An 18,348-nucleotide genomic window follows, 5' to 3' on the forward strand; every position below is an offset into this window, starting at 1 on the left:
GAACCGAAACTCTATTAAGAGATGGACCGAAATGGAAAACAAAACTCCTAGTCACGGACAAATGGAACAGTAGGGTCTAGTGATAACTTAAAGTGAAATTGAGCTTTTCCTTGCATGCATTGACGGAGAAACTATGGCTATATTTTGTGGTATTTGCACTTCTTGTCCTTGATCTCCTTAATTAGTGTAAAAGCCAAAATTGGTCCTGAACATATGGTCATTTTATGTTTTTGGTCCTAAATATTATTTTTTGGATTTTTTGATCCTGAACATATGGAAATTTGATCATTTTGGTCCTCCGTCAACATTTCCGTTAAAAACTAACGGTCAACGGGTTTAATCCCGATTTTGACCAAATTAGACTTTTAGTTCTAATTTTCTCTAATTATTTTAGTAATTATTTATTTAAAATCAGATTTAAATAATATAAAAAATAAAATGAAAAATTGTAATTCCACTAACGGTCAAGAGGAATTACAAGTTTTCATTTTATTTTTCATATTATTTAAATCTGATTTTAAATAAATAATTACTAAAATTAGGGAGTAAAAAGTTAGAATTAAAAGTCTAATTTGGTCAAAATCCTTGACCGTTAGTTTTTAACGGAAATATTGACGGAGGACCAAAATGATCAAATTTTTATATGTTCAGGACCAAAAAATCCAAAAAATAATGTTTAGGACCAAAAACATAAAATGACCATATGTTCAGGACCAAATTTGACCTTTGCTCCCTTAATTATACATTACATTCATGACTTCGGAATCATGTACTCTCTGTCCCCATATCCACAAAATATTACATCAACTGATCAACATATTAGAAGGACCAATAAAATCAGAGTCCTAAATAAAAGAGAGGATTTTTAGATATGTACATCACAAGAATAGAAGTACAAATGAAGTGGTGTGGCATGGCCTACTTAAACTTTCCTTTTCTCTAATTACCTTGGACCAGAAAGTTCAATGCAGTTGGCATCACAATCATCATCTATGCTCTTCTCCATCCCAAACATGCTCAACTCATCACAATCATTCAGCTTGCTCTTTGAAGTGGTGCTGCTGTCAATGTAGCTATGTGATGCCGCCCATTTTTCAGCAAGGCCGTCGCCTTCGAGCATCCTCACAACGTCGGCCATTTTAGGACGGTGCGCGGGCAGGTACTGAGTGCAGAGCAGAGCCACTTGCAGCATCTCCCCCACCTCAATCCTGTCATACTTCATCCCAAGCTCTTTGTCCACCAATAACTCAATTTTCTTCTCTTGCTGGACCTTCTTAACCTAAAATGTCACAAATCTTGTATTAGTTCAAGTCCAATTAGTGATCAAAGAAACACACATTACCCATTCTAGCATGGCTCCTTTCTGGCTCACGGTTTTCCCAAACTCGAGAGCTCGCATTCCTGTAATCAGCTCCAGCAGGAGGATCCCGAATCCAAACACATCAGTCTTGTCTGATGACTGGCCGGTGGAGAGGTACTCTGGCGCGATGTGGCCTACAGTGCCACGGACAGCTGTGGTCACATGAGATTCACCGTGATCGAGCAACTTTGCAAGCCCAAAGTCTCCCACAACCGCCTCACAGTAGTCGTCCAGCAAGATATTGGCAGCCTTGACATCTCGGTGGATTATCTTTGGATCACATTGCTCGTGCAGATACAGTAAACCCCTTGAAGCCCCGATTGCAATTCTCTTCCTCGTGTTCCAGTCAAGCCCCAGTTTCCCTTGTAACAACAAAAAATGGCACACATGTTTTATCACCTAATAATTTAAACAGACTACTAAAACATTATGCATTTGATTCAAGCTGTTTTATTGCAAGTCTTAACCTTTCTGTGATCTCAAATTTCATGATTAGATATGTGCAACTGTTTTTCTTCTATGAAAATGTTTCAAACAAGAATGCTAGAAAATTAGCAGTCTCCAAAAAAGAGGAACTGAAGCTACCTCTAAGCCTTGACGCGACGCTGCCATTAGACATGTAAGGGTACACAAGAAGCCTCTCATTTTGGGTGGCACAGTATCCAAATATACGAAGCAAGTTCCTGTGAACCGCCAGGCTGATCATCTCAAGCTCCGTTCTAAACTGTGATATCCCGGTAGTTCCTGTCAGATCCTTTAGTCGCTTCACTGCAACCAGCGTTCCATCTTCCAATTTCCCGCGGTAAACATTGCCAAATCCCCCAGCACCAAGTATGTTTTTGGAGCTGAAGTTATTCGTGGCACGTCGTATCTCTGAAATGGAGAAGCTCTTGAGGTTCCCTAGTCTTATAAGGTCCTCTTCTTGAACATCTACAATATTAAAACAACAATATACAGTTAGGAAAACTAGAAAACGAGGAACATGTTATTAGCAAAGTTATCGCATACCTGTAATGTTTAGAACAGACCGCTTCCTCTTCACGGTTCGTTTGTGGAGTAGAAAGCCTAATACTAAGACTAAAATGGAGACAAATATAATGCTCACTCCAAGTGCAATTGCTATTTTCTTGGTCTTGGACTTTCCTGATTTATCACCACAAAATGAGCAAATTGATCCGAGTTTAAACGACATCGAACAGAGAACAAGAGAGCATCATCAAGTCTACCGGAAGAGGGGTTGATGGCAAATGAAAGAGGGCTAGCCAGGAGGGATTCAGAGCATTTTTCACTGGAGTGGCTTCCACAAATCAGAGGATTTCCAAGAATACTGCAACAAAACATTTGATGAATTGAGACAAATGAATATAAAAAAAAATAGTAGCAAAACAAAGGAAGCCCACACACAAAACAAGGCACAGAGAGTGGCAGAGTAACATTTGTCTTACACAATTGTAGCATTCAATACAGCTGATATGAATGTCATAATATGTGAATGTGATTAATCAGTAGTGAGAAATCTTACTTAAATGTTTTGGTTGGAAAAGTAGGAATAGGTCCACTGAGATTATTGAAGGACAAATCCCTGAAATATTCAAGAAAAGGACAGAACATCCCATGATTCACATGTGGAAAAACAAATCCCACAGCACTAAGATAAGCATTACAGAACAAAAATGAGGAAAACTCAGAGAATATGGCAAGATTGATACTCACAAGAAAGTAAGACGAGGGAGATTGGCCAAAGGCAGAGGAACAGGCCCACTCAAGCTATTGTTGTTCAACCTTCTATATTCATTACAAGACAAACCACATCAAACAGACAGTAGTACAATGAAAGTCAAACAGAGGGATAGTATTTTGCCAAGAAAAGAAGTAAATTCAAAAAAAAAAAAAACTCACATATACTGTAGGTGGTTCAAGAGGCCTAAAGACTCAGGAATATGGCCATGTAAATTGTTGTTTGAGAGATCCAGTGCCTGAAGATTTGGGAGATAGCCTATTTCCTTTGGAATATGGCCAGAAATATTGTTGTTCTGCAACATTCTGCATTGCAAAATTCAACATGAATGGTCCCTTCAAAATTCAAACTTTAGTTTGTGTGGGTTTGAAATTTGCTTACATTTGCTTGAGGTTTGTAAGGTTGGCAATCATCCAAGACAAAGACCCTGATAAGCCCTGACTTGGAGCTCCACTGCCCAGAACATAAACCACCAAGATTAGCAGTAAAAATGCAATCTTTAACAGCAATAAAAATTCAATCTTTAACAGCAATAAAATACTAAAAATACAATCTTTAATAGCAATAAAACAAAATCAAGGAGAAGGAAGAAGACCAACAAGGCAGTAACAAGATCATTAGAATTGCAAGTAATCATAGACCAGCTGCAAGGGTCCACAGAGTTCTCATCCCAATTGCTGAGAGCTCCATGAGGATCAGAGAGGCCTTCCCTCACAGCAGTCAGAGCTTCAACTACACACCACAAACAAACAACAATACATTATGATTAAGAAGAAATGGAGCTTTTGTAATCTGTTGAGAGTTACCTTCTGGATTGCGGGGCTCAAAAGAGACAGAGAGAGTAAAGAAAAATGGAAGGGAGAAGAGAAGGAGGCAGTGGCTTGGAAGGAGAGACATTGTTATGATCACTGGCAAAACATGGGAACAAGAAACAAAACCACTACTACTACATTTGATTCACAAACATTGTTTTTGAGCACCTTTCTTTTCTCTCTCTCCCGCTTTCTGAAAAGCATTTTTTACAAAGACACCTCTTTTACTATGTACCTCCTCTTTTTAGACCACTTTATCTTTTTATTGCTCCAGTTGCTTGCCTTTTGAATGTGTGCAAAAGGAGATTTACGGTAACAAGGAGATAAAAAAAAGAGTCTGTACAATTGCCTACACCACACCTACTGCAAAAAAAAAAATAGTGCCTGCAGCAGGTTTGCAGTTCTGTTTTACTGACCTTCTTCTTTCTCTCAAATAATCAACTATTTTTTGACATGAAATTTTAGAAAATACAATTAATATTTAATGAAGTACTATAAAATAAAAAAATTATAAGAGAAAATGAGTAAAAATGTTATTTTTTATTAAAAATTGAGCAATGAGTAATTGCTTAATTACCTCTACAAATGTCTACTGGAGTCAATCATGCAGGGACCAAGCAATATTAAAGCGCGGAGCATGTCTATTGTATATTTGAAAAATTTTAGGCATTTGGAAATTTATTTCGAATTATAATGAAAATAAGTAGTAGTACTACCTTTTTTGCAAATGCATAAATTATTCAAATTCTACTCCTATTATTATGGAATTTGGCCTAATCCAACGTAGGCAAACAAATCGGATCTTTGGAGTCTGATATAAAATTCCAAGGTCAAGTTAAAAAAATTTAGATGAATATTGGTTTGATATTTGTTATCTAGAAACTCAATTTTTAACTTTATTGTCGGAATATAAACTTTTACGTACCATATGCTATTTAGAATGGCACGCTGAGAGTTTTTAATACTCCATCTGTCTTACTTTAGAAATCACCGTTTAACATTTTAGTTCGTCCCATATTAAGAGTTTCAGTTAGAAATTCTATAAATTATACTAGTATTATTATTAGCTAGACTCTACGTTTTATTAACCTCTTTCCACTCACATTTATAAACATAGGACGTACATTTTCACCAACTTTTCATTATATTTTTTAAATTCCATGTTGAACTCAAATGAGACTCCTATAAGAGAAAGTCGGAAGAAAAAACTATTAAATGTAGCTTAAATCCGACTGTATGTGTATAACTCCGTCACAGAATCATACAAGTCAACAAGATTTGTTTCAAAAAATAGTAGTAATTTTAGCAATTTATTTTATGCTCCTTGTTATCCCTTTGTGAATCGATATTGGGCATTTGTGCCCCAAGGACATGAACATCGGGAATGCGATGTAGTTATGTATTTCCTTCGTTATATTCAAGATGTTCATCTTTCTTTTTAAGTTTGTTCCATTCAAGATGTCTATTTTCTATATTTAGAAATAAATTCCTCCCTCATCTCTTCTCATTACAATATACAATTACATTTTTATACCTTATTTACTTCATTTAACAACTCCTCTTAAAATTATATGTCACTCAAAAATATTGATAGAATAGGATGGAGGGAGTTGGTAAAGAGAGGGTTGACTGACGTCATGCCCCCATTTATAGGGGGGAGTTTTTAAATTCAACATTAGATTGAAAATCTGAACTAGCACTCACAATTTTGTGTTTTTAACACTTCCTAAAAGGTGAGTACTAATTAATAAAATTTGGATAACACTCTTGTATTTCTTACAATTCTATCTTTGATGTGCAATGATTAGCACACCAACAACTTGAATATATTCGAATACTAGTATTTTAGTTAAAAATGACAAAAACATTACATTCATTCTACTATATTACTGGGTCTCGTAAATTTGTTTATGTATGTGAGAAAGTGTGAAAAATTGAAAATAGATGTACTACGTTGGAGTAGCTATCCATTCTCCAGAGTTGGCCCCCATCACTAATTATGTACATTATGAACAATTATTAGTTAGTAGTTATCATTAATCAACCATTAAGGAAGAACATATAATTAATAATTCATAGGAGCGTACTTAATTATCATCTCCGAATATATCATTAAACTATCTGAATAATAACAATGTCCTCTCTGCAATATCAAGGATGCACATATATACACATAAACTTTTATTTCGTGAACTGAAAGTCTTTTTGCAGATACAATAATACTACTATATAATATTAATATATTAAAAAATGATAATCCTATTATATAATCATATTGAACAAGCTTATGAGAATAAATAAATTAAAGAAATCTTCGTTGGATTGCGTTTGTTCTTCCATGCGCTTCCAATGATACTTCCACAAGGTATGTTTGCTGCTTTTCAGCTGCTAGCCTGCTACACATATAATTATATTATTAATTGAAATTAGCAACCCTTTTAAATCGGTTGAATGTACTACATACCAATGTGAGCTTAGAGCACTCCCAATGGCGACGGCGAAAATCCGGCGATTTTTCGCCGGATATCGCCGACTTATCGCCGGCCATTGGGAGGAGTTCGGCGATTTTTCGGCGAAATTCCTACCGATTTTACGCCAAGCGGCGTTTTAACGCCGGGCTATCGCCGGATCATCGCCGGCCACTGTGGGGAGCTGTTCGGCGATTTTTCGGCGATGATCAATTTTTTTTTTTTTTTTTTTCCTCAACGGTCATATTCTAATTTCCACCCCTATAAATATTTCATCCTCTTCCTCCATTCATCACCCACAAACTTCATTCACACAAATTTTCAATCTTTTTTCTCTCCATCTTTATTAAATGAGTTCTGATTCATCGTCTCGTGCTCAGTCCGACGAGGAAATATCACATTCTTCTTCCGAAGAAGAGGTACCTCCCGCTCCCACCGGATGGGATGTAGCGGGTTTCGCCAACAACCCAATCAACAACTATATCTCCCGCTACATACAAAGCGAGAATATTGCCGATATCATGTATGCGTGCATCATCATGCATAACATGATCATCGATGATGAACACGAAGGCGTCCTCGACGTCACCAACGACCCAAGTGTTGCATCATCGAGTCACGGTGTCTCAACCGAGTCCGCCCGCCAGGGTGTACCGCACAACGAACATGAACGGTTCCAGGCGTTCATGCATACACCAGAAGGAGGCCCATCAAGCACTACAACACGATATCATCGAAGAATTGTGGGCAAATAGAAACCGCGCCCACCGCCCTTGAATTTTTTTTTCTTTGAATTTTTTTTTTGATTTTTTTTTTCCATTCGTGTACTTTTTTTTTTTTCGTTGTAATGTGTACCCGTGTTTAATACAACGAACTTTATTACTATTATTTGTTTTATCTTATAAATTAAATAAGCTAGCTTTATTATATATAAAAATAAAACAATTAAATTAGTGATGATGTAAAAATGAAATGTTGAGTTAGGGAGAAATAAGGGAGAAATCAGAAAGCAGAGGTTGGCTAAAAGTTGGCTAAAAACTGGGGATAAATTTTGATGCTGATATGGCGCTGATGTGGCAGGAGTTAGGGAGAAATAAGGGAGTTTATCCCCAAACCATTGGAAGTGCTCTTATAACATTAGTCAAAAAGTGCTAAAAATATATATGAATAATATACGTGAAGTTTGATAGTTTTGTGCATATAGTACATAATATTTTACTATGAGGAATAAGTTTATTGAAAAGCATAAAATTTTTCCAATAGTCGAATTCACCAACGTTACAAAAACCCAACATTAAACAACTGTAAATGTATCGCAAGTTATTGCAATTATAGCAAGTTGTACAGAGAAACAATACTCCTTCCTTCCCTCGGCAATTTTTCTATTTTTGTTTATCCGCTAGTAAGAGATGGTAAATACAGGCTTTGATTTTATTATTTCATTCCACTCAGTCACTCACATTATTAAAAATTAATATACTACTGTATAAAATATGATCTAGATTCATATTTCAGATTTTTTTTCAATTCACTTTACTTTGTATTTTTGAAAACATTGTCAATATTATCAAAAACTCATAATTTAGAACAGAGTATCAAATATCCAAAAGTTACTGTTGTCATCAATGCCAATAATTTAGTAGTTTGATTTTTCGTGTGATAGTAATAAATTTAATTTGATGATTTGACCATTTTATCATTTAGTTAATTATAAGTTTTATTAATTGGAGTATATACTAGTCAATGTTACTACTCCTATTTAACACAAAATGCAGTTGCATTGGGGGACTCAACAAATATACAGCTAATCCATTTCGAATCACTGTTAGTAAACATAATATAAGGATGGTTAATAATGATTGCTAAATTGGCATATTTCAAAACTTTTAGAGACACAAGTCGTATGGTCGTGGGTGAATAATAGTGATTAATGGATGGTAATTATGTTAGGCATAGTTATATTTATCTATTTGAGTCAAACTTCACTAGATTTATCCCTTCTATATGTAATCATATCTAAAAGTGGTATCAATCTTTAAATGATTCCTTGATTACAACTGAATTAATGATACGATATGGGCATCAATAACTACACGTACAAAATAAACTATTCATAGCCCTCACATTTCCTTTCTATAAATTATAACTACAACTCAAAGCAATCAAAATAAAATTTAAGTACTTCTCATCTCATTTATATATACTGAGCTTGACTTTGATTAGAAAGACCAAAGACTGGGAAGAGAAATGGATTACTGTTCAGTTTTGGAGGAGAAGAAGTTGCGGCTTAGGCCGCGCCTGAGGACGCCTGAGAGTCCCGGGGCCGCCCGGCCTAGGGTTATGGGGTGTTCGGACCGGACCAGAACCCCCTATTCTTTTTCTATTTTTAAATTTTTTTTTGAAATTTTTGTCTATTTATATTCCATTTGTTCAACATTCTTCCACCAATTTCTCACTTTATTACCTCTCTATTTATTTCTATATTTATTCCTCTTTTTTTCTAGATTTGTAATTTTTATTTTCTAGGATTTGTAATTTTTATTTCCTAGGATTGTAATTTTTATTTTCTAGGATTTGGTGTAATTTTTATTAGGATTTGTATTTGAATTTTTTTAATTTTCGACTAAACAATGAATTTTTTGTGCTTTAATTGTTTAACATTTTTTTTTTACAATTAAAATAATTTGTAGTGGTGAATATTGCAATTTAATGATTGGGGTCTGGATGGGCCTGCAAGGTTATGGAAGTTGTGATCTGGCCCTAAAAATTAGGAGAATGATGATGTGGAGGGGACTTGAGGTCTGAATCCGAACCAGAATTAATAATGCTATGAAGGATGAAAGGATATTTTGGTCACAAAATTAAGTCATAAAGTACAAAATCACTCAAATGACACAGTACTACTAATTTACCATCTCATGGTAAAAGGATCGCACATCAGCATAAGCTAGTTTAATAGATTTGAGAATTATGCAAAATTGAAGCCCTAAACACTATTTTAGACTTTTGAGTACAATTGTATACCAATTTCCATTAAATTTATAAGTGAGAAGCTATACTAAACCAAATTGTGAAATGTGCCCATTTTTGTCATTTCGATATGATCATGAATATTGTCCACTTTATTTATTGTTGTTTTTTTTTTTTTTCCTATTTTTAGTGAATGAATCTCCCTTTCAACTAGCTCATTACACTCACATTTTATTATGAATTACTCATAATATATAGATATAGAACCTATATTCTACTAAATTTTCTAAATCACCTTTTTTTCACCTTCCTTAAAACTCATGCCAAGTTAAACGGACCATATTTTGTACTCCCTCCGTCCCAGAGAAGTTAGCACACTTTCCTTTTTAGTTTATCCCACAAAAGATGTCACATTTCCCTTTTTGGAAAAAGTTCTCTCTCACATGAATATAAAAATTATATTTTATCTCTCCATTTAACACACAAAACTCCTAAAATTCCGTGTCATTTTCAAAGTATGCCAACTTCTCTGGGACGGAGGGAGTACTTGTCAATTGCCATTGATATTGTGAAATATAAGTGGCCCAATCATTTATTAATCCCGGCCCAATCACTTGTAAAGCCTGAGGAGCCCATCCTAGGTCAATGTGTAGGTTTCAAGTTAAATTGACCATCCTAGCTACTTGTGGCGTGTTGTTTCGGTGACACGACATGGGTTACCCAAGATGTAATGTCATGCTACAGAATCTGATCTGTCCGTTTCAGCATTGGAGACATAACCAATTAAAAATATAAATTCGATTAAATTTGAATTAATCACACTGGGCAAGTAGTACTATTTTGAAATTAGGTGCTTACTCGGCCGGTTCCGGTTAGAACTGGCCGGTTGACCGATTACAAAATTTTCTAAATTCAAGAACTGGAATCGGAATCGACCGGTTCCGGCTTGGAACTGAAGAACAGGTTTGTTGTCTAATTTTAATTCAAATTTTTACTCAAATAAAAATTTAAATAATTCTATACCCAAAAAAATTAATAATTCAACATCTAAAAATATAAAAATTCATGAACTTAATCTAAAAGTATGAATAAACATAATTCAAATTGTAAAAACTAACAAAGCAACAATATTCATCTTCCAATAACTAAAAAATTAAACAATTAAATACCTAAATAAGTCCAACACTTAAAAATATTCGATAAGTCAATACCTAAATTATAAAATAGGGTTAAGAAACTTGAATAATAATAATGGTAAGTTATATTAATATGAAATTGAAATTAAATTAAAAATTCGATTTCCGGTTAGGAACCTATTGGTATCGGTTAGAACCAGAATCGGTTTTATCAAAAAATTAGGAATCGGTACCGGAACCGGAACGGAATATTCCGGTTCCGGTTCCTCAATTAACCAGTTGGTCCCGTTTAACCGGAGAACTGAGAACCGGTTAAGCACTCCTATTTGAAATGCACGAAAATGGGAATTACTCCCAATTTACTTTATTTGTTTAAAAGAAAATGACAATGAATCTCCAATAATTTCCATGGTCATGGTGCCTCAAATTTTAAATCTATTAATTAAAGAAAAACTAATTAATGTATCAATTAAATTGCATTTTATTCAGTTTTGTGAGTACATAAATAATGCTGGAAAAATTAAACATTCATGAAACAATACCACAAAGCTGAAGAGGTTAGCATGGATATATTATCCAATTAGATAAAACCGAAGAAACCAAAATAAAAATAATAAAAAAAAAGGAAGAGATTGAGCCGTGCCGCCAATATCACGAGGATGAGAAGCTAATGTAGGAGAAGAGAGGCAAGGTAGAAAAAAGGAAAGATTTTGGAAGAAATGCAGTTGAAAACATCAGCCATTTGCTTCACCTGCAGCGGCCGCCATCGTTTCCGGAACATCGGCCGCAACCCTTGTGTCATGTTTTCGTTGAAATATTTAGCGCAGTTGATTCCGAATGGGCAGAGTTGCAAGGATATTTAGCTGCGAGTAGATTTGAATGGTGAGTATTTTGAAAGAAAAGTGAGTAGAGATTTTATTAGTAAAATGATGGACAACACTCTTAATTAATTTAGTGTCTAATCACAGGTGGGTCTGATTGTAAGTCTCAACTTAGCCATTCCAAAATTAGCCCCTATGTTAAGAATTGTCTAATTTGAAGGACAGGCTTGTAGGGCCCGTTTGATTAGTGAAGTTTCATAAATGTGTGGATTGTATTTTGAAATGTAGGGAAGGAAAGGATCATGGACCAGACCAAACAGGACACCGTTGCTTTGGTGTGTGTGAGTGTTTGTTTTCGAGAGTGCCAATCTCTAAACCCAAGACAAATACCTCTTTTACTCATTAATTAATTATACTAGGCTGCAATTTCAAATTTTCATATTTTAGTTTTTCATACTACTACTACAAGTCAATATGAGATACAGAGAGACGATATTAATTACCTGTGAAACAAAGAGTAGCAGATCAGCTAGTCCAAGGCAACACCAGACCCATACAAACCCATATATCTGAATCATCTTTAATAAATTAAAACAAATTAGAACAGATGCTACAAAATGAATCCACAACTCACAAAATTTAAGCACAATGTAATCTTGGCTATAATCATAGTATAAATATTACAAATGCCATAAAATAAATTCAGAAACGGAAAACAGAACAAAATGTGTAGAGAAATCTGAATTTGAAGATTGAACAAAAAAAAAAAGGGTTAGGAGTTAGGACATCAATCGTTTTCAGTAGAGATCTTCAAAAGATGAATTTTTTTGCTTTTTTCAGATTTGCGTCATCATTACAGAAAAATAAAATCCATTTCCGATTTCATTCTTGGATGCAACAATTAAAATTCAACACCAAAACAAAAAGAAAAAGAAAAAAATGTTGCTTAAACTAATTAAACACATGAAAATGTAAAGAGTGGTGGAACCAAAAACACATCAGTGAAAGTGAATGGTGAACTTACATAGCAAGAATTTTGTGCATGAACACTATTGACCTTCATGCATGATCATGATTCATCAATGGAAGTTATGAAGAAACAGTGTGTGTGTGTGTGTGTGTGTGTAAGAGAGAGAGAGGGAAGGGTGGGTGAGTTGGTGAGGTTTGAATATATTTAAGAGGTCTTCTTCTCTCTTCTCCACACACAGATATGTCAGTGGGCAGCTTCTTCGATAGCATAGCTTTTGAAAAAGCTAAAGTGTTGTAAATATCTTTACTCTTTACACTTTTGTGGCACCAGTCACTATTTTCTTTTTCCTTTTTTCTCTAAATTCTTTACTCTAGACTCAAGATATCCTGCAAACTTTTCAATACAAAACCTTGAAACTTTGCCTTATTTCCACATTTAATTCTTTATGTTAATACTGTACGAAATACAACACTCACATACTACTAATGAATCTATACATTTAATTTAATAGCTAGTTTATTTTGTAAAAATCATATGTATTTTATTAATATGGTGCATCTGGCCTTGTTTAAATCAGAGTGAAATATTCGTCCTATTTAATTATTTTAGCACTGATCATAGAAGATAATAACAAATGTGAATGATATGATATGCATCATACTCAAACGATTGAAGAGGAAAGCTAAAGACATGGTTGAAAACGATAGAATGATAGTATGGGATGAAAATAGTTGTTTTTGGACCACCAACCAACCTACATCAAATAGTCAAATTGTGATAAAGCAAGCTCATATCCTCTCTATCTATGGCTATTGGCAGTAAACGAGCCGAGTTGAAGTCTGACCGACTCGTTTAAATATTCAGATGTTCGATATGCAATATAATTACCGGTTCGAACTCGGTCAATAAACTCATATTCGAGCTATAACTCGTTAAAATCTTATGAACTTGTCGTAAAAAGGTTTGAGATCTTGATCAACCTATTTCTCATGCTCAATTTATAAAGGTTCATGAACATGCTTGAGCTCGGCTCGTCTAATGTTGAATCAAGCTCCAAATGCTATTTTTTCGACTCAAGTCTCGGATAGCACTCGTGAGATATTACGTGACTTAGTTTGTTGTATCACAACAAAGACAATTAATTAATGAATAAATAATGTACTATTTTTTATTGTACAAAAATTTCTGTATATTATAGTAGCAAAATTATTATCATAGTGTGAATTTTTAGCAATTTTGAAAGTATATACCGTCGAGTTTTAGTTTGAAAGCATCGACAAGATTGGCGATGGCCCGGATGTCTATGTGATCTCAAGGTCCATCTGGTGGCTCAGAAATAAAGTCATTTACAAAAGGATAGAACCTAGATGGAATGTGGAGAAGGCGCTAATTCTATGGAGATTCATGGACTAAAGGGTGGTGCCCAGAATTTCCTTATTTACCGGGGCAAAAGGGTTAGAATTTGGCTGACGTGAGAAGATGATCGAGAGGGACTCGCAAAACGAAGCATAGAGCTGAAGACCATTGATGAGGTTTTGTTGATCCTGTCTCTTCTTCCTGCTACTTCTTTGGGTTCTTAATTGTCTGCGTTGTTGGAGGTCTGATAGGGTCTTCGATCTAGCAAATCTCGCCAAAGATCATCCTCAATATTCCTTTCTTGATTTTATTTGATTTAGCATATCTCTTCTTTTAGTTAGTTATTTTTAGTTATTTTTCATATCTTTTGTAATTTTAACTTCGACTGAGGGTGCATGTATCACAGTGTTAGCCTTGGGAGGAGATGTTTCCTCCACTGGCTCTTCCTCTTCTTCCACTACATCTTCTACAACTACCTCTTCTTGTGAGATCTTCTCCTTCTCTGCAGGCATGGTTGGACCTTCATAGCTTTTGCCATTCCTCAGATTGATGGCTTTGCAATCCTTGCAGTCCTTGGGATTGACAATGGTATGTGAGGGAAATTTGGCCCGGCTGATGTTGAATACCCATAACCTGTGAAATCTGGCTCATCTGAGTATCAATGCTCTTCATGTGAATGCCCAGGCTCTGCACATCTATCTCTACTTGCTTCAGTTTCTTATCAGAATTGGCCATAATTTCCCCTGTCTGCTTCATAAATGTCATCAAGACATCTCCAAGCTCATTCTTCTTCGGCTCAATGACTTGTCCATTCGACACTTGAAACCCCGGAGATGGCTGCAGGGCATTGTGAGGATTCCCATAAGATAAGTTCGGATGTGCCTTATTCCCAAAGTTGTTGAAGTTACCACCCCCTTAATTGTGGCGGTAGTTGTTGTTGAAATTCCGATTGTTGCCACCTTGGTGCACGTAATTCACCTCTTCACTTTCGAGCCCGGTTGGCTCTGTATTCATACAGCCGAACTTACTAGTCAAGAAATCCAGTTGCTTGGACATCATGTCCATCTTGTCAATATCTGATGCGGACGCCACCCTGTAGGTTTTGCTTCTCTCATTCTTCCACCCATCATCGTTGGAGGCCACCTTCTCAATCACCTCTAATGCATCGTTTTCTCCCAACTTAAGGAGTGACCCCCCTGCGCTCATATTCAACTCGCGTATTGCCTCCGGAGTGGCTCCCCTATGGAAAGTTACGATCTGTTGCCCCGGGCTAAACCCGTGGTTGGGGCATCTCTTCATCAGGTGTTTGAATCTCTTCCATGCCTCGTGAATATTCTCTTGAGGATGCATTGCATAAGAGATGACTTCAGCTTGGCGCTTTAGTGTCTCGCTCGGTGGGTAGTATTTATCCAAGAAGAGCTCAACCATTGCATCCCAAGTCTCGACCGAGTTGGGATCCATGCTATCGTACCAATCCCTAGCATCATCCTTCAAAGAAAAAGGGAACAATCTGAGGCGAATCTGATCATCGGAGACCCCATTAGCCTTCACCGTGTTGCTGATTTGTATGAACTTGGTCAAGTGCTTGTTGGCATCTTCCGAACCTGTTCCACCAAATGCATGTGCTTCTGCCCTGTTTATCAATCCCGGCTTTAACTCAAAGCTGTTGGCCGCAATCCCGGCATTATTGATTGGTGGATTAGCAACTCGTCTATATGCATACAGATTTTGCACGGGCTGAACTGGTGGTCTCGCGTTCTGCTCATCCAACTGCCTCTGCATGTTGGCCATCGGTTCACGAAGTTGACGAATAACGGGATCTTCATTGTTGTTATTCTCCTCGTTGTCTTCAAAATTGTTGTTCTCCTCGTCCACCATTAGGATTGGAGACCGCGGCTCGTACTGTATGGGTGACGGAAGTGGAGATGGACTAGGTACTGGAGTTCTCTGAACTGGGGAGGGTGGACGCCTATGACCCGGTGAAGATACGCGGATCCTCTGGTTCAACCTCCTCTGGGTGTTCCTCCTCCTGTTGGATGCTTCGATCTCGGGATCGATGGGTTCTAAAGGTAGACCTTTAGAACGAGTGCTCATACAACCTGAACAAAGAAACACCAAGATTAGAGAACTCAAAAATAAAAATAAAAATAAAGCAGATAAAATCTAGACTAGTAATCTCAACTATTATCACGATATTAAGCTCTAACGATACAAAATTGTCCCCGGCAACGGCGCCAAAAACTTGACTCGACTTATTTTAACACAAGTAGTACCCGCAAGTGTACGGGGACAATGTAGCAATTAGCAAGCAAGAGTATCGTATCCCACAGAGACATATTTGTATCAACTTAACTACCACGAACAAATGTTGACTACTATCTAGAGAATCAGGAAAAGTTTGGTTTTTTTCTAACTCTAATAAAAGCATATAGTAAGCAAATAAACAAGTAAAAGCAAATAAACACAGAATGAAAAGATAATATGGAGAAAAATGTAGAACTCAAGGATCCGATGCATAATTCCAAGCTCTTATCCAATCAAATTGTCTTACCTTTTGGGGTCTCTAGAATTACTAAGTCGACCAAAAATATAGATTAAACCCTTCCCGAGGTGAGAAACCTGTAGATTAGGTGCTAGGATTGAAGTCCCTTCTAATCCTAAAACCCCTAACTCCCAAAAGATCGATTAGGTCAAAGACCTCACTCAAAACCTCAACTCTCCCTAGTTTTATTGTATTAAGGTGTGAATTATTCTTATTTCCAGATTAATTATTTCATCTCCCGATTAATCTAATTAATCCTACACGATCAAGTGGTGATCAAGCAATTGAAATGAATAAACCCAAGAATAATCAAATAACTACAAGAGCAAGGTAAGAACAAAATTAATTGGATAAAAACTATGGAATCAATGCATCATCACCAAGAATTCTACAAGAAATGTTTAGCAATTCATGTTCTTCACAAAAACCATGTTTAAAACAAAGAATTCAATGAAAGACATAAGAGATGGATACTAAGAACTCTTGTGGAATGAATCTAAGAATGAAGTCTTCAATCTTCCGATCTAGAGTCTTCAATCTTCAATTCTCTCTCTCAAAGTGTTCTTGGGTGTGTGTGTGAGTGATGGAGGCGGTAGGTCTAGAATGAATCTAAGAATGAAGTCTTCAATCTTCCGATCTAGAGTCTTCAATCTTCAATTCTCTCTCTCAAAGTGTTCTTGGGTATGTGTGTGAGTGATGGAGGCGGTAGGTCTAGAATGAATCTCACCGAATGCAACCCTAACCTTTTTCTCCTGATTTTTCCGTCAAAAATCGCGTTTTCAGAAGTCAAACCCGTCAAACGGACATACCCGGCCGGGTAGGATTTTTGTGTTAGAAATTCTACCCGGCCGGGTGTCGTTTTTCGACCCTTTTCTGACCTTCATATGCTGATTCCATCCTACCCGGCCGAGTGGAATTTATCAGTGTGAACTTCACCCGGCCGTGTGAAGCCCTTGAAGGCTCTGCTGCCTCCTTTGCACAATCAGCCAGATTTTTGCCTCTTTTTCATCTATTTATCCTAGAACACTCAACAAACACATGAAACTCCAAAAGATAGGATAATTGGCTGGAAATAGACAATTCAAGCACCAAAACTCAACATTAAGCACCTCAATAGACCAATTAAGCCGACTAAAATATGAGTTTATCAAAAAGGTTGTTTACTATAAATCACACACCAAATAAGACTATTAAAAAGAAACAAAACTCATTTGGTAGCAAAAGGAAATCCTCAAACATATGAAGTCGATTACTCAAATACATTCTCACTAGAAAACGCAAATGAATATTGTTGTCTATTGCAATAAATAAAGAGTGACCCCTTCGTCGGTTTTATTAGACCATTGCATTTTGCATGGCGAATTGAATGAAGAAGTCTACATGGAAATTCATCCCGGTTTTGATGATTTTGAAGATGAAGAAGTTTATCTGCTAAAGAAAACCATTTACAGGCTGAAGCAATTTTTGAGAGCCTAGTTTGGTAGATTCGTCAATGCAATGAAAAAATATGGTTGTCAACAAAGTAATTTGATCACACACTTTTCTTGAAAGAGAAATTGGATAAGATTACTTGCTTGATAATCTATGTTGAGATGAAGGACTTGTGAGCTCTTAAGTATTTTCTTAGTGTTTGTAAGATCAAGAAGAGGATTGCATGAACCAAAAGAAATATACTTTTGATATTTTGGCCTAAATCGAGATGATGGATTGCAAGCCTACATAAAGTTCGACTACCTAAGGATAGTAGATGGATCTCAATTAACGGTTTTGGAGAGATATCAACATTTGGTAGGGAAATTAATATATCTATCCCACACTACAACAAACATGGTGGCAATCGAGGTAGTAAATTAGTTTATGCACTTACCACAAGTTGATCATTTGAAGCAACTTTTAAATTTGTGAGATATTTGTAGAGAATCTTTAATCATGAGATATTGTTCAGGAAACATGACCATTTGAAAATTCATAGGTACATAAATACAGATTGGGATGAAATCCTATAGACATAGAGGTTTACTTCAAGATATTGCACTTTGATGTGAGAAATTTAGTCACCTGGAAAATAAAAAGCTAATGTTAGTGACACTAACCTGCCATTCTTATGTGACGAAAAAGCTGCAATAAGTATATCTGAAAATATGGTTCAACATGAAAGAACCAAACATGTCAAAG

At 36.0% G+C, this 18,348-nt stretch overlaps 1 protein-coding gene and 1 long non-coding RNA gene across 3 annotated transcripts; both read right to left on the bottom strand.

Annotated features, from left to right (window-relative positions):
- Nucleotides 1–704: 704 nt before the first annotated feature.
- LOC125196622 (probable LRR receptor-like serine/threonine-protein kinase At4g30520) lies at nucleotides 705–4,114 on the bottom strand. Of its 2 annotated transcripts, none has more exons than XM_048095215.1 (11): nucleotides 3,905–4,114; nucleotides 3,698–3,830; nucleotides 3,480–3,551; nucleotides 3,260–3,403; nucleotides 3,074–3,142; nucleotides 2,883–2,942; nucleotides 2,587–2,687; nucleotides 2,369–2,503; nucleotides 1,946–2,290; nucleotides 1,343–1,722; nucleotides 705–1,279 (listed from the first exon to the last, which is right to left on the bottom strand). In XM_048095215.1, exons 1-11 carry the CDS (start codon nucleotides 3,993–3,995, stop codon nucleotides 944–946), a joined length of 1,866 nt encoding a protein of 621 aa, XP_047951172.1. In that variant the 5' UTR covers nucleotides 3,996–4,114; the 3' UTR covers nucleotides 705–943. The 2 variants fall into 2 exon arrangements, with proteins under 2 accessions (XP_047951172.1, XP_047951171.1); XM_048095214.1 differs by having other exon boundaries at nucleotides 3,074–3,145; nucleotides 3,905–4,113.
- A 6,876-nt stretch (nucleotides 4,115–10,990) lies between these two features.
- On the bottom strand, nucleotides 10,991–12,487 carry LOC125197372. Its single transcript, XR_007172052.1, has 3 exons — nucleotides 12,330–12,487; nucleotides 11,809–11,883; nucleotides 10,991–11,347 (listed from the first exon to the last, which is right to left on the bottom strand). It is a non-coding gene; the product is annotated as an uncharacterized LOC125197372 (long non-coding RNA).
- Between the last annotated feature and the right edge of the window lie 5,861 nt (nucleotides 12,488–18,348).

Source organism: Salvia hispanica, chromosome 6, assembly GCF_023119035.1.
Source record: "Salvia hispanica cultivar TCC Black 2014 chromosome 6, UniMelb_Shisp_WGS_1.0, whole genome shotgun sequence".
Taxonomy (NCBI): domain Eukaryota; kingdom Viridiplantae; phylum Streptophyta; class Magnoliopsida; order Lamiales; family Lamiaceae; genus Salvia; species Salvia hispanica.